The sequence below is a fragment of the Diaphorina citri genome, unplaced genomic scaffold (assembly GCF_000475195.1).
Source record: "Diaphorina citri unplaced genomic scaffold, Diaci psyllid genome assembly version 1.1 scaffold30, whole genome shotgun sequence".
NCBI classification, from domain to species: Eukaryota; Metazoa; Arthropoda; class Insecta; order Hemiptera; family Psyllidae; genus Diaphorina; species Diaphorina citri.
Genome location: NW_007377468.1, coordinates 340,844 through 368,565, shown reverse-complemented (window position 1 = coordinate 368,565; position 27,722 = coordinate 340,844). Strand labels below are relative to the sequence as shown.

At 40.0% G+C, this 27,722-nt stretch overlaps 2 protein-coding genes across 2 annotated transcripts in view; one reads left to right on the top strand and one right to left on the bottom strand.

Moving 5' to 3' along the window:
• LOC103511182 (NEDD8 ultimate buster 1) overlaps positions 1 to 8,509 on the bottom strand; it is a 23,104-nt gene extending 14,595 nt beyond the window's left edge. The window contains exons 1-4 of the mRNA XM_026825007.1: positions 8,506 to 8,509; positions 7,826 to 7,970; positions 6,939 to 7,091; positions 6,051 to 6,273 (exon numbers count right to left, since the gene is read on the bottom strand). Coding sequence (XP_026680808.1) covers positions 6,051 to 6,273; positions 6,939 to 7,091; positions 7,826 to 7,970; positions 8,506 to 8,509 — 525 coding nt within the window. The remainder of the gene's footprint in view (positions 1 to 6,050; positions 6,274 to 6,938; positions 7,092 to 7,825; positions 7,971 to 8,505) is intronic.
• Positions 8,510 to 11,018: 2,509 nt separating this feature from the next.
• Positions 11,019 to 27,722, top strand: part of LOC103511171 (Golgi-specific brefeldin A-resistance guanine nucleotide exchange factor 1-like) — a 30,540-nt gene continuing 13,836 nt past the window's right edge. Inside the window, 29 exon segments of the mRNA XM_026825003.1 lie at positions 11,019 to 11,329; positions 11,971 to 12,109; positions 12,451 to 12,555; positions 13,182 to 13,399; positions 13,915 to 14,095; positions 14,447 to 14,562; positions 14,849 to 15,049; positions 15,411 to 15,456; positions 15,570 to 15,613; positions 15,726 to 15,782; positions 16,300 to 16,335; positions 16,957 to 17,171; positions 18,195 to 18,362; positions 18,459 to 18,536; positions 18,916 to 19,015; positions 19,422 to 19,527; positions 19,775 to 19,975; positions 20,957 to 21,099; positions 21,459 to 21,557; positions 21,886 to 22,062; positions 22,833 to 23,056; positions 23,607 to 23,786; positions 24,198 to 24,258; positions 24,748 to 24,924; positions 25,485 to 25,704; positions 26,328 to 26,729; positions 27,020 to 27,063; positions 27,066 to 27,156; positions 27,454 to 27,629. Of these exon segments, the coding sequence (XP_026680804.1) occupies positions 11,030 to 11,329; positions 11,971 to 12,109; positions 12,451 to 12,555; positions 13,182 to 13,399; positions 13,915 to 14,095; positions 14,447 to 14,562; positions 14,849 to 15,049; positions 15,411 to 15,456; positions 15,570 to 15,613; positions 15,726 to 15,782; positions 16,300 to 16,335; positions 16,957 to 17,171; positions 18,195 to 18,362; positions 18,459 to 18,536; positions 18,916 to 19,015; positions 19,422 to 19,527; positions 19,775 to 19,975; positions 20,957 to 21,099; positions 21,459 to 21,557; positions 21,886 to 22,062; positions 22,833 to 23,056; positions 23,607 to 23,786; positions 24,198 to 24,258; positions 24,748 to 24,924; positions 25,485 to 25,704; positions 26,328 to 26,729; positions 27,020 to 27,063; positions 27,066 to 27,156; positions 27,454 to 27,629 (4,305 nt within the window). The 5' untranslated portion in view covers positions 11,019 to 11,029.

Sequence of the window (27,722 nt, the reverse complement as noted above, 5' to 3'; positions counted from 1 at the left end):
AATGGACACATCGGACGTGGTAACACGGAAGTGACAGCGAGAATCAGAGGTATTTGGGGGGTGGGAAATAGTAATGAAGAAGGAGACCGGATAACAGCTAGACTTTCCATTGGCCACGGATATGGCAATCTTAAACACATTCTTCAAGAAGGAGGATAATCAGCTCATAACTTATAAGAGTGGTGACAGATGTAGTCAGATAGACTTCATCTTAGCTAGAAGGCAACATCTTAAAGAAGTGAGAAATTGTAAGGTAATCAATGGAGAATCTGTAGCACCGCAGCACAAACTTCTTGTCATCGACACCTCTTTCATGATATTCAGAGAATGTGGTCTGTAGGTCCTTCTGTCTGTCTGCAGCATTCTGGAAGTAAAATTATGTTTTAATAACAATGACTGGAAAAAAAGTGATAAGGTGCAACAAGTTTAAGGTGACTTAGAATGGAAGAACCATAGATTATCGGGTTTCCCCTGATTTAGGGTGTTGATTTTTTTTTCTCAGTACTTATGTGTGTGCTGTCAAATATCATTAGAAGAATTTGTAATGAACTACCTTCAATTTAGTTTCTTATGTGTGTGCTGTCAAATATCATTAGAAGAATTTGTAATGAACTACCTTCAATTTAGTTTCTCTCAAAAGTATTCAACCAACATATCTACATCAGATACCTACCTACAAGATCACAGGTAATTTATCCTGTATACCTACTTAGTTACCCTTTGAATAGAATGAAAATTATACCACCTCTACCTACAGCAATGACATTGTACGGAAATATTGGGATGCTAAAGGAAAAATGGCCTAATGGTCAAAGATCCCAACATTTGCAACATACATACATTTTCTGTCAATAGCTTTTACCTGTACTTCATTTTGATCTTCACTCAAGCAGAAGACTACAACACCCAAGATCAGATGGTGGAAACTGAAGGACCCCTTCTTGAAGATGGAATTCAAACGTCAGCCCGTGAGAAACATTAGACAATCAGGATGTCAAGATCTGTGGTCCAGTTATAAGACTGTTATCCTGAACGTTGGAGAAAGTGTTCTGGGAATGACATCGGGAAAAGGAAGACCGAAGGATAAAAGAGACTTGGTGGTGGAATCAGGAAGTAAAAGACAAAATCAAGGAAAAGAAGGACGCTAAAAAGAAGTGGGCTAAAACTAATAAACCTGAGTTGCACCAAGTTCCTATCTCAGACATATAAAATTTTATTGTAAATTAAAATTCAAATCCTACTTCTTTCGATCAATTTCGATTAAAATTAGGCCGCATTTCGTCGCATGTCCACTGATCCGGTACCTCCTTGAAAAACTGATCCATTTTTAACACCTTGATCAGCCAGAAGTCCTGTCTTGTTTAATACACTGCCTTTGCTTATCAGCTTAATTCTGAAAACCATAAGTAGGGAACCGTATTGAAATGATTGCAAAAAATAAAGTGGTGCAATAGTGAGGTTGAGTGGATTGGAACACATCACATGCCTTCAGGCACAGTTGAAAATACGCCTAGTTTACGAACCGCCAAAATTAAAATTTGAAATTTCAACGTAAAAAAAAAAAAAAAGAACGGAAACGGATAGGTATTTCTAACCATTTCCCGATTTTGAAAATTTTCAAAATTTGGACCGATTGCAATACTTTCATTACTACAGTATAGCTCGCTATACTGTAGTAATAGAAAATAAAAAAGTTCAAGTGGAAGCTGGAAGGAGAAGAAAAGATGAACTGATGAAAATATGTACCTACCTAATACCTAGAATAAGAAATTGCGAACAGATTTGCTAGGTGAGTCTGATTCTTTATTAATTAATTTCTTTCCCACTTTACAATAAAATTTGTAATTTTGTAGAGTTTCTCATTCAATCCCATTTTTCCAGTTTTGTAGTTTGTACAATAAACTCTGTTATAAGCTCCTTATCAGCACACAGGTAAAAAAAAGCCATCAATCAACAAGCATGCCATGTAGGTACCTACAGAAATCAGGCATCAGTCCAACAAGAAGACAAAAGTGAATAATAATCCTCATATTAATCTCAACATTCTCAACTAGGCTGAGTGAGGCTGGAAAAAGCCAGTGGCATGTGATTCCTCAGATAACAGTCACCCATCCCCCATCCATATACCAACCATGTACAATATCGCCTAACTTCAGTGAACCAGTGGGAGCTGAATCAATTAACATGCTATCACCTCTCTATTACAATCCATTGGCATGTGATTCCTCAGATAGCAGTCACCCATCCATATATTATTATACCAACCATATCCAATGTTGCTTAACTTCAGTGAACCATTGGAAATTGATTCAACATGCCATCACTGAAGATCCAATAGAATTGGGAGAACTTTGGTGTGATCGAGGTTAAGAGTTTGTCCAATACTGACTGACAATTCCTGGAAAATATGAAACTGGTTAAGTTGAGGAGCTCACTAAATGAGATAGGTAACTACCTTCAAAGTCTATCTGCTGTTCGTCAATGAATAATGTGCCAAAGTCTCCGTATTCCTCATCCTCGTTAAATTCAGGCAGTGCATTGCCAGGTGGAGGTACACTTGCAAATTCCATGAGACCGTTCATCTCCCTGACCAATGTATCTGCAATATCAGAATATGTTAATAGGCAAGACATATTTAAAGCTGTGTTCACATAGTTGATGGCTGTCAATTGACCAAATGACCATTGATTGATAACTGTTAAACTGTTTGCTATGTGTGGATACAGCTTTTCAGGCATGGGGAAAAAAGGAGGGGGAAAACTGCAAGGTGCAGAATATGCTTAGGATACTTACTTGTCCTAGTCCCTAACTTTATATTACCCCTTATTTAGGTTGGTAGTCCTTGGTAAAAAGTGGAAAAGGTTTTTTTTATGGCAGAAATAGTTACTTGGGTATCCAACGCCCTGCAGAAATGTGGAACCCAGAAAACTTACTTTTGTACACATAATACTCATAGGTATATTGATCATTGAGAATCTCAGACTTGTATTTTGTCCCAAAATCATTGAATATGGCTTGCACACTGTGGGACAAGTCATCAAAATCCCCCAGGTCCAGATCTACGGGATACTGAGGAATTATGTTGGTGTCATAAAATTCCATCCTGTCAGAGATGTTTAATTCTGTACTTAACATTGATTTGGAGTGTTGAATTTCATTGATTGTATCTGCTGGATAGTCAAGTAGTCCTGATGGAGCTTCGTCACGATCATTGACTGCCTCTGACCATACATGAAATGATTTGGGGCTACTGGTCTCTTTGTCAGCTTCACTTATGTTGACAGAGTTTCTGAGTTGTGTGGGTTCTAGGCTTACAATGGGCATGCTCCATAACATTAGAAATAAGCATTTTGATGGAAATTCCATGTTTGTTCTTATACTTCTTCGTCCTTAGTAGGTATTCACAGGACTTTTTCTGTTACCTACATTTCTAATTTTTGTTTTTATGACTACAATTTTTGAATAGCACTGGTTCGATAGCAGTCTTTAAGCCCTTTCTTAATGTAATATACAAGGGGAAAAGAACCTTTTAAAAAGTAAAAAATAAGCTAAAAGAGAGAAAACTGTTTCAAGAGAGGATCCCGGGATACTGAATGTTTACTGACACTTTTTGTGCTCGTTGATATTGTTTCGATGCAAAAAAACATGTAAAGAGGGTAGCTTCTCCAGAAAAATGGAAGGCGCATTATAACCCGTTAAGGTTAGCCCATTGCGTGTGATGTCAAAATGAAGGCGTTTTAGGCCGTGGTTATGAACAGGGCCATCGTAGGACATCGTTGGTCTTTTTGCGTGTAAAGTTGGCGGGAAATTCGGATTTTTGATTTTTTTTCCGCAACTTGTACAATCTGAATTCATTTTTTACTTTTTATCTTTAGTTTGCACGTTTATATTATACTTTTCATTTATATTAGCTATTAAAAACAAGCAAATTACAAAGCAAACAAAAATAAATATAAAATGAATTTTAAAAATTGCCGCCGGGACAGCTATCTCACGTCGTCCGAGCTCATCTCAGCCCTGTTCATAAACACACCCTGAGGGTGAGGGGTGTGCAATCCAGCATATTCAACAGCCGGTCCCAAGCCCGAATAAATAGTGAGGGTTAGATTGCAGGAAAGGCACCCGGATCCAGTAAAACAATATGTTCTAAACATCAAAATGATAGTACAACAACAAAGTCCAGAGAAGGCCTCGGAAACTGTTCATGACTTTGATAATACTATCCTCGCGACGCGAAACAATATGTTCTAAACATCAAAATGATAGTACAACAACAAAGTCCAGAGAAGGCCTCGGAAACTGTTCATGACTTTGATAATACTATACCCTCCTCGCGACGCGCAGATGCCTCGCCTGACAGCTGTGACAAATGGGCAAGGGCTACCGGTTCAGAGACGGGAATAGCGTCATTAAATGTTGGATCTATGACTGGAAAAGGAAGAGAGATTTCAGACCTCATGGCTAGGAGGAGAGTACCTACCTACTTTCCCTATCCCTACAAAATCCTGTTTTAGGTGGAAAAAAGGCTCCAGTAGGTACACGGGCCGTTTGATAAGTTCGTGGACTCGGATACTTCTTCTTGCTATGAAGTCCAAATTTAGGCACCACTGCAAAGTATGTCTTGTTTTAGGAAGGTACACCAAGTTTCATTACGTTCCTATTATTAGCGTTTGATTCACAGCTATCGATTGATGACCCTACAAATGGAGCAGTTGCAAATGGGTAAAAATTATAAATAAATGGTCGATTCCTATGTAAAAAGTTGGGAAAAATTCAAATCTGCATTCAAATCTGAGGTCAAAACTCCGAAAAAATAACTGTAAAAGGTCGAAAATTCAATTCCGTTCTAATGAAAGAGTTCAAATAGGTACTCGTATGTGTGATGTCAGACTTTACGCAGTTGTTTTTTTCGTCCGTTAGGACATTATTTTTTGGACCCAGTTGCACAAATGACCTTCCTCTGACGGTCGTTTTTAATGTCACTGTTGGATATCGAAATAGAACACAATCCTGTTCATCTGTTCGTAGAAGTTGTTGATTCCAAATGCGAAAATCAAGTAATTTTTTCGTAGAAGTATGTACTTATGTCACAATTTTTCCCCACTGCAGAATTGTAGGATTTTCCAAATATCTTAATAATCCAGCACCCAATGTTTACCTACCATGCTGGCACCGGTTTATATTTTTGGACCCAGTTGCACAAATGACCTTCCTCTGACGGTCGTTTTTAATGTCACTGTTGGATATCGAAATAGAACACAATCCAGAAGTTGTTATTTCCAAATGCAAAAATTAAGTAATTTTTTCGTGGAAGTATGTACTTATGTCACAATTTTTGTTCCGCACTGCAGAATTGTAGGATTTTCCAAATATCTTAATAATCCAGCACCCAATGTTTACCTACCATGCTGGCACCGGTCGCTAAGCTATTCATTTTCTTCAAGAGGCTAAGTGAGCCCCGCAAAATCCAGTCACCGAATCAATAATTTGCATGACGCCAATTTTTTTAACCCCGCCGGGAATCGAACCTGGGTCTCCCGCGTGCAAGGCGAGCACAGTGACCACCATGGGAGCTCACCTGTTCTATTAGTTCAGGACTAGGTTCACTAGATGAAGTACTAGGTTGGTTTATACTCTTGCTACTCAATAGCTCAGGCTGCTCTTGTATTAGCGTGATAATTTTTGTTCCCCACTGCAGAATTGTAGGATTTTCCAAATATCTTAATAATCCAGCACCCAATGTTTACCTACCATGCTGGCACCGGGCGCTAAGCTGTTCATTTTCTTCAAGAGGCTAAGTGAGCCCCGCAAAATCCAGTCACCGAATGAATAATTTGCATGACGCCAATTTTTTTAACCCCGCCGGGAATCGAACCTGGGTCTCCCGCGTGCAAGGCGAGCGCAGTGACCACCATGGGAGCTCACCTGTTCTATTAGTTCAGGACTAGGTTCACTAGATGAAGTACTAGGCTGGTTCATACTCTTGCTACTCAATAGCTCAGGTATTATACTGTCCAAGCTAACTAAGCTGAATTCCTGTATGTTCTCACCTGTTCTATTAGTTCAGGACTAGGTTCACTAGATGAAGTACTAGGCTGGTTCATACTCTTGCTACTCAATAGCTCAGGCTGCTCTTGTATTAGCGTGACTGCGTTGCTCATAACGTTGTTAGATTCTCTCAGAGCCTCTATAGCGATAGATCGAACATATCCCATCTGTACCAGAGTATCCACATAGTCTGCTCGCACATATTGCTTACCATCTGCACAGTACCTGCATCAAATAGAAAAAACATGGTAGAATAGAGGCACTTGGTAATCCTGTGATATGATATCCACAAAAATTGTGAAAAAGCTCCGCCTTACCACAAATAATTAATGATTTTATTTTAATTGATAGTAGAATTGAAATAGCATTGTTTTTGTTGTAGCGTCTTCAGCTGCAGCCGAATGGTGATGCTGTCAGAATAAAGAAAAGTTATTTCCATGTTTAATTGGCTCTTCCTGAACCGCAGTCAACCATCGTGAGGACTTGTGCTTATTCTTTAAAAGCAGAAATAGAATTGTAAATTGTAATACATAAAAATCAATCAAATCAAATTTCAAATTCTTTGTGGTAGGTAAAGCAGATCTTTTTCACATCTTTTATGGATATCACAACATTACTAAGTGCCTCCTTTGCAATCAATTTCCATATTTCAATAATCTTTTTACACTGGTAATGCTGTCACTTGTCGCTACTCGATTAAAGTAGCTACTCACTTGCCTTTACAAGGCTGAGTACACCCCGAACTCCAAGCACAGAGCCGAAAAAACTTCAACCCCGCCGGGAATCGAACCCGGGACCTCCGGAGTGCAAGCCTAATGTGATACCCACTCGGTCACGGAGCCTACTGACTAATTATTAAATACATAATAAATAAATACATAGAATCTCACCCCAAAGCTCTGTGTAGTTTGTCTTCCTTATTCTTTTTCTTGGCTTCTGCTTTATCTTCGCGACGTTTATTGATGATCTGTACTGCTCTCTCCACATTTCCATAAGCACCACGTAAACCAAACCTGGCTTCCTTTTCCGAGTAACCTGCCGTTCTAATGAAAAAGTTCAAAGAGTTGTGACGTCAAATTTCACGTCAAAATGCGCAGAAACGCTTGCGCACAAACAAACGAAGCGAGAGCCATGAATTATGACGTCATGGCCTACGGGAGCGTATGCCGTGACGTCAATATTCACGATTTTAATGAAAAAGTTCGAAGAGTTGTGACGTCAGATTTCACGTCAAAATGCGCAGAAACGCTTGCGCACAAACAAACGAGGCGGGAGTCATGAATTATGACGTCATCACCTACGGAAGCGTATGCCGTGACGTCAATGTTTACGATTTACCGGTATTTTTTAAATCGATTTATCTCGGTATCTAGAAGCCGTAGAAGAAAAAGAAAAATTCCGTTGGTCCTCATTTTTCCTGCTCTATGACTTTGAAACATCACCCAAGTAAGCGCAACTGATCTATTGATAGTAGAATTGATCTATTGATGATCTAACTGATCTATTGATATTGATAGTAGAATCAATTTCCATATTTCAATAATATTTTTACACTGGTAATGCTGTCACTTGTCGCTACTCGATTAAAGTAGCTACTCACTTGCCTTTACGAGGCTCTGAGTAACCCCGAACTCCAAGCACAGAGCCGAAAAAACTTCGACCAGCCGGGAATCGAACCCGGGACCTCCGGAGTGCAAGCCTAGTATGATAACCACTCGGTCACGGGGCCTACTGACTAATTATTAAATACATAATAAATAAATACATAGAATCTCACCCCAAAGCTCTGTGTAGTTTGTCTTCCTTATTCTTTTTCTTGGCCTCTGCTTTATCTTCGCGACGTTTATTGATGATTTGTACTGCTCTCTCCACATCGCCATAAGCACCACGTAAACCAAACCTGGATTCTTTTTCCGAGTAACCTATTCCTTCCACATTTCTTCCAAAGTATTCCCGATGTTGTCATAAATATTTTCCTTGTTTTTTTCTTCTTCTCCTCTTCCCTCTTGTTTCAATTCTTCTAGTGTCTGGAGTTTTCTTGTTGTTGCATAATGCCCTTCTTTCTTTGCGTTGTTGCTTTGTTACCTTCTTTGTATACCTCGCTGATATGGCTAAGATTATATCCGATGCTTTTTTCTTACCTTGGTGTCGTGACGTCAAACTTTACGATTTATCAGTATTATTTAAATCGATTTATCTCGGTATCTAGAAGTCGTAGAAGAAAAAGAAAAATTCGTTTGGTCCTCATTTTTCCTGCTCTATGACTTTGAAACATCACACAAGTAAGTGCAACTGATCTATTCAGTAGTTCCCTTGTAGGTAGTTTAGAAAATCTCCGTATTGTAGCAGCACGTGTCGGAAGTTCGATGATGAATGTAGGTAGTCCAGACGTTTGGTTTGATCCTTCGCTCTAATGAAATCTTCTAAAAATGATGGCTTGAAAGTTGCTGTCTTCACGCATGTTCAACAAACTTATTTACAATGTTGCCAATTCAACTTTTGAAGAAATCTAGCCTACGGATCTAGCTAGACTAAATCGAGATTTGACCGAACGAAGTAATGTTTGTAGTTTTCTCTATCGTGGTTGGTGTTCTTCAACTCCTAAAGGAAATACATAAAATGATAAAATAGAACAAGAGACCTTCATAATCATTCCAATAGTCCACTGAAGTTGAGCAACGTTGCGCGTGGTTGATATGCGGATTGTGGATAGGGTGACTATCTGGACAACCGTGTACTGCTGGATTTTCTCGGCTTCACTCAGCTTGAGTGAGGTTAATGTGAGTAGTTATGTACCTAGGTGTGTATACTTTTTTAGGGCCAACCCCCCCAAGGTTTTGCTTGGGGGCACCCTAGTTTAATACTGGATTGACCACTGAGGAGAGGTGGATCCTCATTACACGGGGAGTATTTTAAGATAGGAAATTTTCGACCAAAAATCGGTCGCCGTAGGCGGCTCAGGCTCGGGACTTGGAAAAATTTTCATTTTTTTTTTTTATTTCTTTTTTCTTTTTTTTTTCAAATACGTATTCCACAAATGTAATAGAAAGTCGTGTGATGTTCACACCAGATTTTTTTATATAGGCGGAAAATCTAGCTAAAAATCTGGTGAAAAGTTATCCAAGTGGCAACACTGTTTTTCAAAGAACAAACACGTCTGCACAATCACAAAAGCCAGCTGATTTCACATCAAACTGATAGTGGATAGTGGTTGGATTTCTTCAGGAATTTGATTTTATCAATTAAAAAATTCAGAATATTTTTAATTATGCACCGTATTGCACAAATAATGAGCTATGGTGATGAATATTAACAGTGCATTCGTCCAGTGTAGTGCAATTATGCATTTATTGATTTATGCCCAAAAAAAAAAAAAAAAAAAAATGGGAAATGTCTCGTTTTGTGCTGAAATTTTTGATAGGTAAGTAGGGACCTAAGATCACAGGTATGATATTAGGTAAAATAAAAATCACCTGTACTTATAGGTATGGTAATCAGGGACATATTATTATTCATATGTTATTAATCCAAATAAAATAATTATTCAAATTTAACACACGAGTAATAGTAAGAGGGGACAGGTTAGAGAAAAGTGTTAGAAAAAATCACCCCTGTGGGGTCGGTAGGTAGGTTTGAAAGAGAACATCACCCTAAATGTCTATTCTGGGCACACGCCAGTAAGTACGGTGTTCATTACAATTGACTAGTTAAATATTATTACGAGGTTAATTACCTACTTATTATGTGCCTACGCTACCGACTGTAAAATTATCCACCTTTGAAAAATAGGTGACTACGCCTACACCTACATACATAGGTACACCTTGTATTAATAAATTTCAGCTTTTTTTCCCAATTAAAAGTTTTTTTTTTCGAATTTTAATAAGGAACTCATTAAAAAATAAATATTTTTAATAAAAAAGGTAGGTAGGTTTCTATTTAGTAGGCAGTAAGTTGGTATCTGATTAACCCTTTTAGGACCAATCCCTATATATTATTATCTACCCTTCCCATACCTAAGGTATCTACCTAGTACCTACAAAGTTCAAACTAATTTTAAAAAAAATAAAGAAAAAATGTTTAAAAAAGCAATTTCTGCTCTTTTGATATACAAAAGCTTTTTTTTTTCTTTTTCTCCTGTCTGGCTTTTACCTTATTTTTCTTCACTTTCTGCTTTCTCTTCTCGCCTTATCTCATTTTTATGTTTTCAAGAAAACTCATTTTTAGGAAATTTAAAAAATAAAATTAAAAAAAAAAGAATATTTTTTAACCCATTCTGATCACTCATCAGATTCTCAGTAGGTACCTCTGTGGTATCCACAATAGATACCTAATACATACGAGTGTATTTTACTACTCGTAGGTATTATAACCCTCTACATAAGTAGCTATAGGTACACATTACATCTAGGTAGGTACATACCTACGCCAGTAGGTAATCTTATCGTCCCGAAATCGAAGAGATAAGGAGGACAGGCTAGGCGAAAGCCAGCCGATCCGAGAACGACCCTATCCGTTCAGGATAAAATCGCAGGAATCGAACCCACGACATAGTGCTTACGAGGCAGACGCGCTACCCTCCAAACTACCTAGGTAACTAGGCTGGCACTTGAACAAGGTAAATTGTGGCTAAAAAGATGCTTATCGTCCCGAAATCGAAGAGATAAGGAGGACAGGCTAGGCGAAAGCCAGCCGATCCGAGAACGACCCTATCCGTTCAGGATAAAATTGCAGGAATCGAACCCGCGACCTAGCGCTTACAAGGCAGACGCGCTACCCTCCAAACTAACTAGGCTGGCACTTGAACAAGGTGAATTGTGGCTAAAAAGATGCACTTTGACCTTCGAATGCGTTTTCTGATGTTGATGAAGTAGGTAGGTAGTAGGTACCTACCTTTGAATCCAAGCTAGTAGGTACCGGTAGGTAGGTATAAGTACTTAGATCTATCTTAGGTCTATTTACTTAATCCCCGAGCGGGGACATGCTACAGAGTCCTAATGGGGAGACGCCTGGGGACATACTAAACGGAGACATACAGAGGTCTTGTGAGAATCTTCCTGAAGAAAGTAAACATACACAATCGGCTGAAGTAATCCAGGACCCAGTGACACAACCATTGGATGAACCTCAATCTCAAGAAGTTCAAACCCAGGATATACAGTCAGAAACTGTAGACCCGCGAGATAGCACGTCCCTTGATATGTCCGCGGATAAACAAGATGGTGTGGAAATAACGCAATCAAATTCTGAAGTATCTAACGATACCCGGCCCAACCATTTGGTAAGTGTCACTGAACTAGGAGGAAGACATAACTGAATCGTATTCCGGGGGACTGGGGTTCGGTTCCCGGTGCAGACATGGAAATTTAGTAGCGTCATTTTGAGGTAGACATTTGTTTAACATAACCACTAGACTCGTAAACTGGAGGTTCGTGTTTGAGTCCGAGTAGGGACATGAAAATTTAGTAGCGTCATTTTGAGGTAGACATTTGTTTAACATAACCACTAGACTCGTAAACTGGAGGTTCGTGTTTGAGTCCGAGTAGGGACATGAAAATTTAGTAGCGTCATTTTGAGGTAGACATTTGTTTAACATAACCACTAGACTCGTAAACTGGAGGTTCGTGTTTGAGTCCGAGTAGGGACATGAAAATTTAGTAGCGTCATTTTGAGGTAGACATTTGTTTAACATAACCACTAGACTCGTAAACTGGAGGTTCGTGTTTGAGTCCGAGTAGGGACATGAAAATTTAGTAGCGTCATTTTGAGGTAGACATTTGTTTAACATAACCACTAGACTCGTAAACTGGAGGTTCGTGTTTGAGTCCGAGTAGGGACATGAAAATCATTTTTAGGTGGACATTTCGTAAAATTTTTCTAAAAAAAAAAAAAAAAAAAATACCTTATTCCCCTCTTTTTCAGGACTTATCACAGTGTGATAACACAAGCAAAGATCCAACAGGTAGTGAACCAGTCAAACCCGAGTCTCTAAGAGAGGCAGATGTACAAACTCACCAGGATGAGACTAATGCCCAACAGAATGGCGAAACTGTAAATCAAGGTGAGTGATTGAATAGGTCCTTAATATTTATTCGGTCTCAGCAGCTATGAAAGTTTTAATATCTTTGCTTCGGTGGTGTAGTGATCAAGACGTCCACCTGGTAAACAGGAGGGCGTGGATTTTTTCCCGGCCGAGGTATTGTATTTTATCCTCAACGTTGTTTGAAAATTTGACCACAATGATAGTAGCAGCCTACTGCTGGTGTAAAGGGATTATTTAGCCCTTTTTGAGCAACATAATTAAGCAGCATTCCTAACAACAACTTGGGTAGATAGCTTATTTTTATCATAAATAATTTGCGATTTCGGATAACATCATATTGGTTTGGTGTCTTGTTTCAGAGGGCCAGAGCAATGATGTGCAGCAAATCACAGTGTCAGATCACCCTGAAGAATATGTCAATCAGCAGGGAGTAAGATTTACCTCCTCGGACCCAGTGGAAGAAGGTAAGATACTATAGAAACTTACTAATGGGAAGTGGGGAGGACCACAATCAGAGTGAATCTTTAAACTTTGACTAAATTTAAATGTTGGATTAAACAATCTGGTTTATCTCAAACTCTTTAGCCAATCAGATTGCTTAATCTAAGATTCAAATTTAAATTTGGAGGTTTGGAAAAACTAGGAGAGATAGAATCAGAAATATAGATATTAGAAAGATGGTAGACAATGAGAGTTTAGAGGAAAAAATGCGTGAAAGAAGACTAAAATGGTATGGACATGTTATGAGGATGAATGACGAGAGGTTACCTAAGAAAGTTTATGATATGGAAATGGAAGGTACAAGACCTAAGGGAAGACCAAGATATCGTTATGAAGACACTATCAAGTTTGATGTTGGGAAGAAACAAGGAAACTGGGAAGATATAAAGGCTAACCAAAGGTATAGCAATAGAGTCTGGTGGAGGGGCTTTGTCCATCGACCTGTCCTATAGGATAGAACGATAATGGTTATGTATTTAGTGGTTCGAGTCCAAGTCAAATAGTGACAAGAATTTAAGTTAGTAGGTATGCTTCACACAGTTTTTTTTTCTCTCACAAATTTAAAATGTTAACCTCTTTGGTACCCCAGGTGTAAGCAAAGGTCCCTATGGAATAGTATCGGTTCGAGAGATACTCCGATGTTTGGTTCAACTGTGTGACTCACATAACAAGAATAACTCGGAGAGTATGATTCACATTGGACTCACTCTACTGAGTGTGGCGTTTGAAGTGGGAGCAGACTCAATAGCTCAGTTCCCGTCACTCATGGCCATTGTCAAGGATGATATGTGTAAATATCTAATCGCGGTGAGTTGAGAAGAGAGTTGTTCAATTTGTTTCAAGAGAGATCAATTTGCTTAAAACAAATTCAAATGCAGAACAAGGTTGATTATTTGATGGATTTTTCCATCTTCAAAATAATAGAATAGGATATGCCTTGTTTATCCTTAGAGGGGTTGAGGGAGATATCTTAAAAAGAGGGGTTGGGAGAGCAACAAATCTTATGGAATTGATTGGATCCTTTTTGTTCGATAGAGGATTACCGTCAGTGTATAACGACTAGGGTTTTTAGTAACGGTTTACCTCCATTTGGCGACAAGCTACCCATCTCTTCACAATAACTTCACCCAGAGTGGGGCCAGGAAAAGCCAGCATTACGTGATTGCTGTCTAGTTACCAACTACGCGCAACGTTGCTCAACTTCAGTAATACATGGGGAACTGGTTGCATTCAATCGCAGCAATTAAGATGGTACCCTCTAGGACCTAGGTACGTCTTGCATTAAATAGAGGAGCATTACTTGTTATGATTTTCAATTCCAGCTCCTGTTCACAGCAGACAGGCTGACCATATTCGCTGCTAATCTTCAGCTCCTCTTCCTTGTGTTTGAATCTATGCGGCATCATCTCAAGTTCCAGTTTGAAATGTATTTGACCAGACTGCTCGATATTATATCCTCAGATAATCAGAGGTTCCGATATGAGATGAAGGAAATAGCGCTCGGTATGTAGTGAAATTAGCCTTGGTGGGTTCATAATAAGACACCTAGAATGACGACCGCTAAGGTAATAAGAGAGCCAATAATCCCCATTTAGGTGCTGGGTCAGGACGAAAACACCAGAAACTTCAGAAAATAAACCGTTGAAATATTTGCAGTCAAAATACGAGTGCAAGTTTTTGTTGACTTTGGCAATTGAATCTGGAACCTTCTGCATGACAATCAAGCGCCTTACCACTGTGCTAACCGTGCTCCTAATGTAATACTAATAGAACTTTAAGGATTATGGGATGAAAACGAAAGTCTTGTGTTCACCATGACAATAATATCATATTGTTTTCTACTCTCTTTTACAGAATCAATCGTTCAGCTTTGGAGGATACCGGGTCTAGTGACCGAGTTATATCTCAACTATGATTGCAATCTATACTGCCCCAACCTCTATGAAGAGCAAACTAAAATGTTGTCCAAGGTAAAAAAAAACTAATCACCGAAAATTTTGTCGATTACATTACTTTCGTTCCTATAGGATAAGGAAAGTAAAAACTATCCCCTGACCACATTATTAGTAAATATTACTGAACTGCTTTAGTAAATGGTAGGTACGTCTGTGAGGAGATTCGTAGAAATTTAACCCATCCTTTAGGGTTGTTTGCCCTTACAGCTAAGCCTTGGACAGGACTTTCTGTGTATGTATGAAGTTATGTCTGACGGACTTTAAACAGATTTAATTTGTTCTGGTTTTCTTTCATTTTCAGAACTGTTTCCCTGTGCATGGTATTTACAACTTTCATCTCCTCTCCTTGGATGCCTTGCTTACGGTTATCGACAGCATTGAGAATTTCTGCAAGCAGAAAACCTTGAATGAAAATAGTGACAGCTTGGGGATTCGAACCAAGCCCAAGGGTACGGCGATACCTAGCCATGAAGAACTGATGGCTATCAAGAGAAAGAAGAAGGTAAGGGATTAGTGAATGTTCTGTACTCATGACAAGAGGGAACTGTAACTCCTAAAGTCTTATCGTCTTGAAAGCGAAGAGAGAAGGAAGACAGGATAGGAGAAACCCAGCCGTTCCGAAAACAAACCTTATCTGTTAAAAATCTGGCCCGGGCGGGAAACGGACCCGCCACCCAGCGCTTACAACGCAGATGTGCTACCAACCAAGCTAACTGGGGTATCCCCGATCAAAACAGATTGCCTTTTTTTATTGCTTCACCTATTGGCGGATGAACATGGGAAAATGAAAAACGAATAGACCATAGGTTAAAATTTTCAATATAATTATCATTATTATTATTATTTTTTTTTTATCGTTTCAGCTCCTTACAATAGGCACTGAGCAGTTCAATATGAACTCCAAGAAAGGTATATGTTTTTAGACCAGCCATTACAAAGGGAGCCCACCTCTGAAGAGCAGAAGTTCATAGAGCAGGCGCAGAAAACCATTATGGAATGCCCTCTAGAGGTTCTCATTACAGAGTCCAAGTTCTTCCGACTGGATTCCTTGCAGGAGTTTGTCAAGGTGAGGACCGAGGGTTCGAGTCTTTGGGGAAATTACTGAGATCAGATAACAGCAGAGAAATAGCATTTATGAGCATATGAATGAGTTCCCTGACATGGAATGCCCTCTAGAGGTTCTCATTACAGAGTCCAAGTTCTTCCGACTGGATTCCTTGCAGGAGTTTGTCAAGGTGAGGACCGAGGTTCGAGTCTTTGGGAAAATTACTGAGATCAGATAACAGCAGAGAAATAGCATTTATGAGCATATGAATGAGTTCCCTGAGTTTTGAAGTATTTGAAGTCGAGTTTAAATGAGTGTCCAACTTTGAAGATGTTGTATGTTGCGTTCTAAGATTTTGATTAAAAAACTCCCGCCCGAGGCACTTTATCCTAACAGATATATGTTTTTTGTCCGAAATGGTTAACTTTTTCCTATCCTGTGCTCCTTCTGATTTGAAGTCGAGTTTAAATGAGTGTCCAACTTTGAAGATGTTGTATGTTGCGTTCTAAGATTTTGATTAAAAAACTCCCGCCCGAGGTACTTTATCCTAACAGATATATGTTTTTTGTCCGAAATGGTTAACTTTTTCCTATCCTGTGCTCCTTCTATAGGTATATCATTTCGGGACGATAAGGCCTCTGTAGTTACAGTTCCCTTCATCTTTCTAGTTTCAAGGGATCTAATTGTTGTTGATTTCTTGTTTTCAGGCTCTAATATCGGCTAGTTATGGTACGGAAGGACATGTCACTTTGGAAAGGCGATGACTTCAATTCCGCCCTGCTGGATGATATCTACAAGACCATTAAGTAAGTACCAACCTCAGTGGTGTAGTGGTTAACGTGTAGGACTTGGGATTTGCGGGTTGGTGGTCCGAGTCCAAGTGAAGTTTAAAAAAAGGGGTGTATTAATGGAGGTTGGGGAACGACATTTGTTACAAGCAATTCGAAAAAAAAAGTTTTGATATATTTTATTTTACCTTCATATCAATAGATTCCTCACTCAGTCCGGGCAATACGCATATCTTAAGGTGTGTCCATACCATACATAGTCGACCGGCCATCGATAGAAGCTCGATAGACGGTCGTCGACTATGTGTGGACCCACCTTTAAAGTTAGGCTTGCCAAATATCCAAAATGTCGATTCGGGACCCGAATCCGCGAACATAATTCAAGCTGGTGGTTCGAGTCCAAGTTAAGTCATAAAATTTAGTGTAGTCCATTAAGCAAGGAACGACATTTGTGACAAGAATTTATGTTCATGCTCAACACAATTAAAATTCCTTTCTTTATAAAGCTGTGTCCAGACATAGTCTGACAGTATAAACAGGGTATATTGTATACTCTATTCTATTTTATTTATCTACTTACAGAAAAGCAACCACTGTCCGTTTGCGAATTCGGACGCGGCATTCACGCTGGTCTACGCCATCATTATGCTCAACGTTGATCAACACAATCACAACGTTAAGCGACAGAACAATCCGATGACTTTACAAGCGTTCAAGAAGAATCTGGCCGGAGTTAACGGGGGCGATGACTTCAATTCCGCCCTGCTGGATGATATCTACAAGACCATTAAGTAAGTACCAACCTCAGTGGTGTAGTGGTTAACGTGTAAGTAGGACTTGGGTTTTGCGGGTTGGTGGTCCGAGTCCAAGTGATGTTTAAAAAAAGGGGTGTATTAATTGAGGTTGGGGAACGACATTATTTTGTTACAAGCAATTCGAAAAAAAATTGATATATTTTATTTTACCTTCATATCAATAGATTCCTCACTCAGTCCGGGCAATACGCATATCTTAAGGTGTGTCCATACATAGTCGACCGGCCATCGATAGAAGCTCGATAGACGGTCGTCGACTGTGTGTGGACCCACCTTTAAAGTTAGGCTTGCCAAATATCCAAAATGTCGATTCGGGACGCGAATCCGCGAACAAAATCACCAAATCCGCGAACATAATCGCGAAATCCGCGAACATAATCGCGAAACCCGCGAACATAATCGCCAAATCCGCGAACAAAATCGCAACAATCGCGAACATAATCGCCAATCCGCGACACATAATCGCGAAATCCGCGAACAAAATCCCAAATCCGCGAACATAATCGCGAAATCCGCGACAAAATCGCCGAATCCGCGAACATAATCGCGAAATCCGCGAACAAAATGCCAAATCCGCCGAACATAATCGCGAATCCGCGAACAAAATCGCGAAATCCGCGAACAAAATCGCGACAAATCCGCGGCGTCATAATCGCGATCAGAACTCGCCGAAATCCGCCGAATACATCGCGAACATACCTGCCGAGCTAAATCGCGAAATCCGGCGAACAAAATCTCGCGAACATATCGAATCCGCGAACAAAATCGCGAAATCCGCGAACAAAATCGCGAAATCCGCGAACAAAATCGCGAAATCCGCGATCATAATCGCGAAATCCGCGAACATAATCGCCAAATCCGCGAGCAAAATCGCGAAATCCGCGACGGCCAATTCGGGACGTTTGGCAAGCCTATTTAAAGTCTATTCATTCTATCGCAGGATACTAGGATAGGTGTTACTTGAAAAACTTTTCAAACACAAACCTCCTCATGTTTCAGAGAGGAAGAAATCGTGATGCCTGCCGAACACACAGGGCTGGTCCGCGACAATTACCTGTGGAAAGTTCTGCTCAAGCGGGGCCAAGGCAGGGATGGCGTGTACATATCCGCCCCTGGTGGTACTCATAACAACTACAACCATGATCTATTTTCGGTGATATTCTCGCCTAGTGTGGCAGACGTGTCAATCGTGTCATACACATGAAGGATTGTGTGAATCAAGACTTGAATGAGAAAGGACTGACAAGAAACGCCGACCCTATATAGTGTGGCAGCGTTGAGTTATGTGTTTGATAAGACTACGGACTCGGCTGTGTGTACTAAGGCCATGACTGGGTTCAGGTGAGTTAATTTAACTGAACGAAACAAGTGAAATGTTGTTTTACCTCTACGATTTTTTTTTCTCTTTCTCCTCTGAAATTTGATAGAGGGAACTGTAACAGCGGAACCTCCGGAATTCTTATTGTCCTGAAATTGCAGAGAAGGAGGTCAAAATAGGAGAAATCCAGCCGTTTAGGATAAAGTTTGGCCCCGGCGAAAATCGAACCCGCGACCTAGCGCTTACAAGGCAGGCGCGCTATCCTCCAAGCTAACTAGGCTGGGATTTTTTTTTAAAAAAATTTTTTTTCTCGTTTACTCGCTTGGAACTAAAATAGGTGGAACTCTAACCTTTTCTGAGCTGGGCTGGGATCCTGATGTTGATTTTGTGTTTTGATTGCAGGAAATGTGCAATGATATCCGCATACTATGGTATGAGCAATGAGTTTGATAATCTGACGCACACTCTGTGTAAATTCTCCACTCTCCTTAGTGTTCCCGAGGTAAGTACACTCTTTTTTAATTCACTTGGATGTTTAAAATGCCAAGTTTAATCAAGTAACTCTTTATTTAGATTAGACCGGCTCTTTTGGGAGAATGACCTAATGGCCAAGTTTCTCACATTTGAAAACAACAGATTAGACCGTCAGCTTAGAGCAAGATGCCCCATTAAGCAATCATCTAACAACAAGTGATATGACGTATTTTGCAAATTTACCCTTGGAGGGCTTTATTTCCTTCGTCAAAAAACATCTTGATGGATGCCTTTGTAACTTTTGAAGGTCCATATCGATAGAGAGAGGGAAATAACTTAATACACTTCACAGGTACAAGTTATTTCCCTCTCTCTATTCGTCAGAGAAGTTATCTCCTTCGTTAACATACCCTGTTCTTGATTTGTCCCCACAGACACCTGAGAATCAGATCGCAGTGTTTGGCTGTAATCCTAAAGCCCGAGTGTCTACCAAGACAGTGTTTGATTGGGCACATCGACACGGTGATATATTACGAGAAGGTAAGACACCCGACTCGTAGACAGAAAGTCTTTGGTTTGATTCTTTGAGTGGTCAAATTTATCGGATGTGTGTTTTTCCAGTACAGATGATTGATTGCCCAGCATTGTCCGAAGAAAACTGTTACCAAAATTGCTGCTTGATAAGAGTTGATTTGGCAAACGGATATCGGGGGATTTGGTATGATATCGGGGGATTTGACAAACGCCCCAAAATTTCATTCTCCTTTTTCTTCTTCCCTATTTCCAGGTTGGAAGCCGATATTGGACTGTATTTTACAACTCTACAAATGGAAACTGCTCCCCAAAATTCTGGTCGAGGCTGAAGATTTCCTGGAGCTGAGTGGCAAGATTTCTCTCCTGAGAGAAGAAACATCCATCAGTACTAAGAGTGACAAAGGATTCTTCAGCACATTCTACAATAGTTTGTCCCTGATTGCTTTCGCTGCAGGTAAGTCTGCTGTTTAGGGTTGAGGCTTGGCTGGGCTAAGCTAGGCTTGAAATATCCAACAAAAAATAGAATTTTTCCAAGCCGAAAGAAACATCCATCAGTACTAAGAGTGACAAAGGATTCTTCAGCACATTCTACAATAGTTTGTCCCTGATTGCTTTCGCTGCAGGTAATTCTGCTGTTTAGGGTTGAGGCTTGGCTAGGCTAAGCTAGGCTTGAAATATCCAACAAAAAATAGAATTTTTCCAAGCCGGGCATAGCCTAGCTATGGGTTTAAACTCTAAACACCACTTCACAACAATGTTGTACTGAGCTTTCAATTGTAAGTTTGAACAATAATAGAAATGTTTTTCTTATTACTTCAAGACAAACATATTATTTTACATCCATGCCAATCCGGGAAAGAAAATTTTGATCAGAAAATTTCCGCCCTGGCCGGGATTTGAACCCAGCTCCTCCAGGTTGAAAAACATTGCTCCCTTAAACACTTCGCCACTCTACGCATATAGTGTGTATAATGTATGTCTATTGTCGTAGGTATAGAATAGAATATTTGCTTTTATGTGTGATTTTTCACCCATACAGACATCACAATTTGTTAACTAAAATAATATGTTTTCGCATAGCCTAGCTATGGGTTTAAACTCTAAACACCACTTCACAACAATGTTGTACTGAGCTTTCAATTGTAAGTTTGAACAATAATAGGAATGTTTTTCTTATTACTTCAAGACATATTATTTTACATCCATGCCAATCCGGGAAAAAAATTGATCAGAAAATTTCCGCCCTGGCCGGGATTTGACCCCAGTTCCTCCAGGTTGAAAAACATTGCTCTCTTAAACACTTGACCACTCTACGCATACAGTGTGTATAATGTATATCTATTGTTGTAGGTATAGAATAGAATATTTGCTTTTATGTGTAATTTTTCACCCATACAGACATCACAATTTGTTAACCAAAATAATATGTTTTTAGACCAGCCATTACAAAGGGAGCCCACCTCTGAAGAGCAGAAGTTCATAGAGCAGGCGCAGAAAACCATTATGGAATGCCCTCTAGAGGTTCTCATTACAGAGTCCAAGTTCTTCCGACTGGATTCCTTGCAGGAGTTTGTCAAGGTGAGGACCGAGGTTCGAGTCTTTGGGAAAATTACTGAGATCAGATAACAGCAGAGAAATAGCATTTATGAGCATATGAATGAGTTCCCTGAGTTTTGAAGTATTTGAAGTCGAGTTTAAATGAGTGTCCAACTTTGAAGATGTTGTATGTTGCGTTCTAAGATTTTGATTAAAAAACTCCCGCCCGAGGCACTTTATCCTAACAGATATATGTTTTTTGTCCGAAATGGTTAACTTTTTCCTATCCTGTGCTCCTTCTGTAGGTATATCATTTCGGGACGATAAGGCCTCTGTAGTTACAGTTCCCTTCATCTTTCTAGTTTCAAGGGATCTAATTGTTGTTGATTTCTTGTTTTCAGGCTCTAATATCGGCTAGCTATGGTACGGAAGGACATGTCACTTTGGAAACCACATTCAATGAAGATACAACCGTGTTCTTCCTCGAACTACTTCTAAAGGTAAAATAAGACAAAGGTTGTAGGTATAATAAATGAATTTTATTTTTGGAATGTGTTTTTTAATCCAAATTACTAATCAAGTTCGTCAAAAAAAGATGAGTGTTTCACTGCCGTTTTTCTTTTGTAGCAATGGATCAACTGCTACATTAGACGCATGTGGTCTGTGCCGTAGCATGCCCCTCCCATAGTATGTCCCTCATCAGATGGGCTATAAGAGACACAATACTTTCCATTTAGATGCTGGGTCAACACGAGAACACTAGAAAGCAACCCGTTGAAATATTTGCAATCGAAATATTAGGTTGAAATACCTTCTTCTTTTCCCCAGGTTGTGATTCAGAATCGTGACCGCGCCTCAACCCTATGGCCGGGGGTTCGAGACCATCTGTACACTCTACTCATGAGGGGAGCATCCACTGATCAGCAGTTCCTAGTGGAGAGAACCATAGTGGGAGTATTGCGATTGGCTATTAGACTTATGAGTCGAGAAGAGATGAGCCCTGTGGTAAGCTTTTATTGAGAACATATATTTTTTCCTCTCAAATTTCGATCAATGAGACCTAGGTATCTTTGAACTGCTTTTTGGTCAACATTAAGATACACACTTAGCTAAATATGTTTTTGAAATATTTGCCAACATATTAACCCTTGATTTTGGGTTATCAAGTTCTTATTGTTTAAAAAAATATGACATTTAGGTATCCAAAAATTGAAAAAAATATGATGTTTTAGTATAGTGTCAGTAGAAGTATGCTTTAAGATCGTGAGATTGGTGGTTCGAATCCATGCCAAGCCATATAGTTTATCGATCTGTATTAAGTGGGGAACGACATTTCTGACAAGCATTGAAATATGCTTAACACACTTGAAATTCTTTTATTAACTCCTCATTTTCTGTCCTCATCCGTGGCACAAGCTTTGCTTTTACGGACGGGCACATACCATTTATATGAATTTTATGTTCTGTTATTAAGTGGAAACTTAATAAATCATCATCATCAATCCATAATCGTTCCATCATGGGACGGGTCGATGTACGAAGCCTCTCCACCAATTTCGATCATTGTATCTCTGCTCCCTCTCGATGTCGTTCCAATTTCCTTGTTTTCTTTGAATATCAGCTCTGATGACATCACTATATCGGTATCTCGGTCTTCCTCTTGGTCTCATACCTTCCATTCTCATCTCATACATACATTAATAAATTATTTCCTATTTATTTACAAACACTTAAACGGCGCGGACCCTTTACTATCTACATATACACTGTTGCAGGTTCTTCAATCCCTACGCATGCTGCTGCTACTCAAATGGTCCACCCTGTCCCGAGTATCCCGTCAGATAGCATACGGTCTGTACGAGCTGCTCAAAACCAGTGCTGCCAATATTCACACAGATACAGACTGGGCTATAGTGTTCACGTTACTAGAGTGTGTAGGGGCGGGGAGACCTCCTCCTCGCGTGGTGGGACAGACACCTTCCCTGCATGAGACTGGTGAGTCCTAATGACAAGTTATAATGTCCTTATTACTAAAGAACCTACTAAAGGTTCGATTCCCGGTGGGGTTGAAGTTTTTTCGGCTTTATGTTTGGAGTTCGGAGTGCACTCAGCCTCGTGAGGACAATGGAGGAGCTAACTGTAATCGAGTCGCGACCAAAAAACCTTAGCGGATATCTGCATCACCGCCCGTAGCAGGTGTTCTTTCTGGTTTCCAACAGACGGGAAACACTGCTGGTTTTCAGCAGATCGGACAATCTCCTGGGTTTCAACAGATTGGAAATTCTGGTTTCCAGCAAACTGGGAATTCTCCTAATTTCCAACATATGGGAAATGCGACTTTCCAGCCAACAAACGTACCTACACGTTTCCAACCCATTGGAGGTCCTCTAAGCGCCCATAAATATGTAGCATTACCATATGGATACTTAAGTCCCTATTCGTGTAAAGGTCTGGAGTAGTATCAGTCTTTATTCATACAAAAAAAAACTAACTTTTTTTACACAGCAAGATTGCTCTAATATTGAACAAAAATTTGATTTTTATTTCAGTCAATTAGTACCCGATCAGAGTCTAGTCATAACAAACAGCAAAGGCAGAATTCTGTCTACACCTCTGGATCCAATTGAAGTAGTGCATTTCCTTAGGGAGAATCCTCATCTGGATAAGAAAACCATTGGAGAATATCTGAGCAACAGAAGTAACCTAGCTGTTCTGGACCAGTTTGTCAAGTAAGTATAGCTGACACGCTGACAGCCTTCCTTTTTTCTATCTACACCGCTAAATACTCTCCATTGAAAAGAGTTAAAAGACTACCTTCATTTTTACAACTCACTAACTCTTTACACAGCTCTATGTGTACTTTTTGAGGTGTGTTAGAGGGACAGAATAGGTGAAAGCCAGGCTTTCCGAGAACGAACCTCATCTGTTTAAGATAAAGTTCGCCCCTGGCGGGAATCGAACCCGCTACCTAGTGCTTACAAGGTTCTCTAGGTGGAGTATTTTATCTCTATTTTCTCAAATCTATTCCCTCTTGTGTCTTATGTTCCCAGATCGTTTACTTTGGAAACCACATTCAATGAAGATACAACCGTGTTCTTCCTCGAACTACTTCTAAAGGTAAAATAAGACAAAGGTTGTAGGACTTTGGAAACCACATTCAATGAAGATACAACCGTGTTCTTCCTCGAACTACTTCTAAAGGTAAAATAAGACAAAGGTTGTAGGTATATATAATAAATGAATTTTATTTTTGGAATGTGTTTTTTAATCCAAATTACTAATCAAGTTCGTCAAAAAAAGATGAGTGTTTCACTGCCGTTTTTCTTTTGTAGCAATGGATCAACTGCTACATTAGACGCATGTGGTCTGTGCCGTAACATGCCCCTCCCATAGTATGTCCCTCATCAGATGGGCTATAAGAGACACAATACTTTCCATTTAGATACGTCAAAAAAAGATGAGTGTTTCACTGCCGTTTTTCTTTTGTAGCAATGGATCAACTGCTACATTAGACGCATGTGGTCTGTGCCGTAGCATGCCCCTCCCATAGTATGTCCCTCATCAGATGGGCTATAAGAGACACAATACTTTCCATTTAGATGCTGGGTCAACACGAGAACACTAGAAAGCAACCCGTTGAAATATTTGCAATCGAAATATTAGGTTGAAATACCTTCTTCTTTTCCCCAGGTTGTGATTCAGAATCGTGACCGCGCCTCAACCCTATGGCCGGGGGTTCGAGACCATCTGTACACTCTACTCATGAGGGGAGCATCCACTGATCAGCAGTTCCTAGTGGAGAGAACCATAGTGGGAGTATTGCGATTGGCTATTAGACTTATGAGTCGAGAAGAGATGAGCCCTGTGGTAAGCTTTTATTGAGAACATATATTTTTTCCTCTCAAATTTCGATCAATGAGACCTAGGTATCTTTGAACTGCTTTTTGGTCAACATTAAGATACACACTTAGCTAAATATGTTTTTGAAATATTTGCCAACATATTAACCCTTGATTTTGGGTTATCAAGTTCTTATTGTTTAAAAAAAAATATGACATTTAGGTATCCAAAAATTGAAAAAAATATGATGTTTTAGTATAGTGTCAGTAGAAGTATGCTTTAAGATCGTGAGATTGGTGGTTCGAATCCATGCCAAGCCATATAGTTTATCGATCTGTATTAAGTGGGGAACGACATTTCTGACAAGCATTGAAATATGCTTAACACACTTGAAATTCTTTTATTAACTCCTCATTTTCTGTTCTCATCCGTGGCACAAGCTTTGCTTTTACGGACGGGCACATACCATTTATATGAATTTTTATGTTGTTATTAAGTGGAAACTTAATAAATCATTTCCTGTTTATTTACAAACACTTAAACGGGCGGACCCTTTACTATCTACATTTACACTGTTCCTGTTGCAGGTTCTTCAATCCCTACGCATGCTGCTGCTACTCAAATGGTCCACGCTATCCCGAGTATCCCGTCAGATAGCTTACGGTCTGTACGAGCTGCTCAAAACCAGTGCTGCCAATATCCACACAGATACAGACTGGGCTATAGTGTTCACGTTACTAGAGTGTGTAGGAGCGGGTAGGCCTCCCCCTCGCGTAGTGGGACAGACACCTTCCCTACATGAAACTGGTGAGTCCTAGTTATAATAGTGTTCAAGTTATAATATGACAAGTTATAATAGTGTTCGAGTATTCATATTATAACAACTAATATCCACACAGATACAGACTGGGCTATAGTGTTCACGTTACTAGAGTGTGTAGGGGTGGGCAGACCTCCTCCTCGCGTAGTGGGACAGACACCTTCCCTGCATGAGACTGGTGAGTGCTAATGACAAGTTATAATGTCCTTATTACTGAAGAACCTACTAAAGGTTCGATTCCCGGTGGGGTCGAATTTTTTTCGGCTTTATGTTTGGAGTGCACTCAGCCTCGTGAAGACAATGGCTGGGTGATTCAACAGCATCTTCAATACAAGGACTGCCGGCAGGACAGCAGGGACCACCCCCACCCCGTAGCTATCTCATTCCGCAGAGTATTTCTCAAGTAACCAAGGTAACGATTGAGGTTTTGTTGTTCTTTTAAAACTACACGCTATTCACGAAACAAATTACCGTTCACTACACTGAGAAATAGCAACTTATTCATAGAATACGCTTTAATTTATTTTACATAATAATTATTTATTTTTCCAATCCTTTTAGTAATACAGTCATCTTAATTACTAACCAGTACTGTTCCCTCACATTTCAGGTGCCAAGTCAGACGGCGAAGTAACGTCCAGCTCGACTCACCAGTGTTGTGAAGAAGACAGCGGTCTAGGGAACGAGCGTGGATACACCTCCGACTCAGAGCTGGTTGCTAAATCCTCTGGGGTGGTCAAAACCTCCCCCGAGCTATCTCCTAACACGGGGAGCAGCTGGATTCTGGTGGGCCGGGAAGGCGAAATTCAGCCTTTCTCCACCAAACCGGTGCTGACGAATGAGTTCTTTCTCACCGTTGAGAAGGAGTTGTATGCGCACGATCCGTTTGCGTTGGTCAAGTGTTGTGAGAGTTTAGCCTTCCTGGTCCGAGATGCGGCACATATTACACCGTATAACTTTGAGAATTGCGTCCGCTGTATACGCACCTTTGTGGAAGCCATTTTAGAAACAGGTTTGTGTAACCTACTTCGGTAGTCTAGTGGTAACGCTTGCCTGGTAATCAGGAGGATGTGGGTTCTTTCCCAGGAGATATAAGGTAGCCTACTTTTGAGGTAAAGGGAGGCTTTACCCCTATTCTAGCAGTATAAATAAGCATTATTTAAACAAGATTATCTCGTGGATTAAACAATCTGATCGTTTGGTTTTAAACTTTTTAGTTTATCAGATTGCTAATCCAAGAGTGAAACTTAAGCTGAGTTTAAAATCAGACTGTGGTCCCTTACATAAATCAAATCATTTCAGGTGAAAAGCGAAAGCCCGGCCGTTCAAACAGAGAGAAGTCCCCTTCCTGGTCCGAGATGCGGCACATATTACACCGTATAACTTTGAGAATTGCGTCCGCTGTATACGCACCTTTGTGGAAGCCATTTTGGAAACAGGTGTGTGTAACCTACTTCGGTAGTCTAGTGGTAACGCTTGCCTGGTAATCAGGAGGATGTGGGTTCTTTCCCAGGACACATAAGGTAGCCTACTTTTGGGGTTTGGGGTAAAGGGAGGCTTTACCCCTATTCTAGCAGTATAAATAAACATTATTTAAACAAGATTATCTTTTGGATTAAACAATCTGATCGTTTGGTTTTAAACTTTTTAGTTTATCAGATTGCTAATCCAAGAGTGAAACTTGAGCTGAGTTTAAAATCAGACTGTGGTCCCTTACATAAATCAAATCATTGCAGGTGAAAAGCGAAAGCCCGGCCGTTCAAACAGAGAGAAGTCTCGTCGTAAGATGACCAGAAAGCGTAGTAGCACAGAGGAGAGAGCTAAAAGTCCCACTCGGGCGACTAGTCCTTATGATGCAGATGAGAGTGATCCAGAGGAATTACCTAGCGTCTATCCACGGGTTTATATTCAGGTGAGTAATCTAGGAGACACTGGTTCGAATTTCCTTGAAAGTCAAATTTTCACGTGTCAGGTCCTGCCATCAGGTCGTTCCCTACTTGTAGCT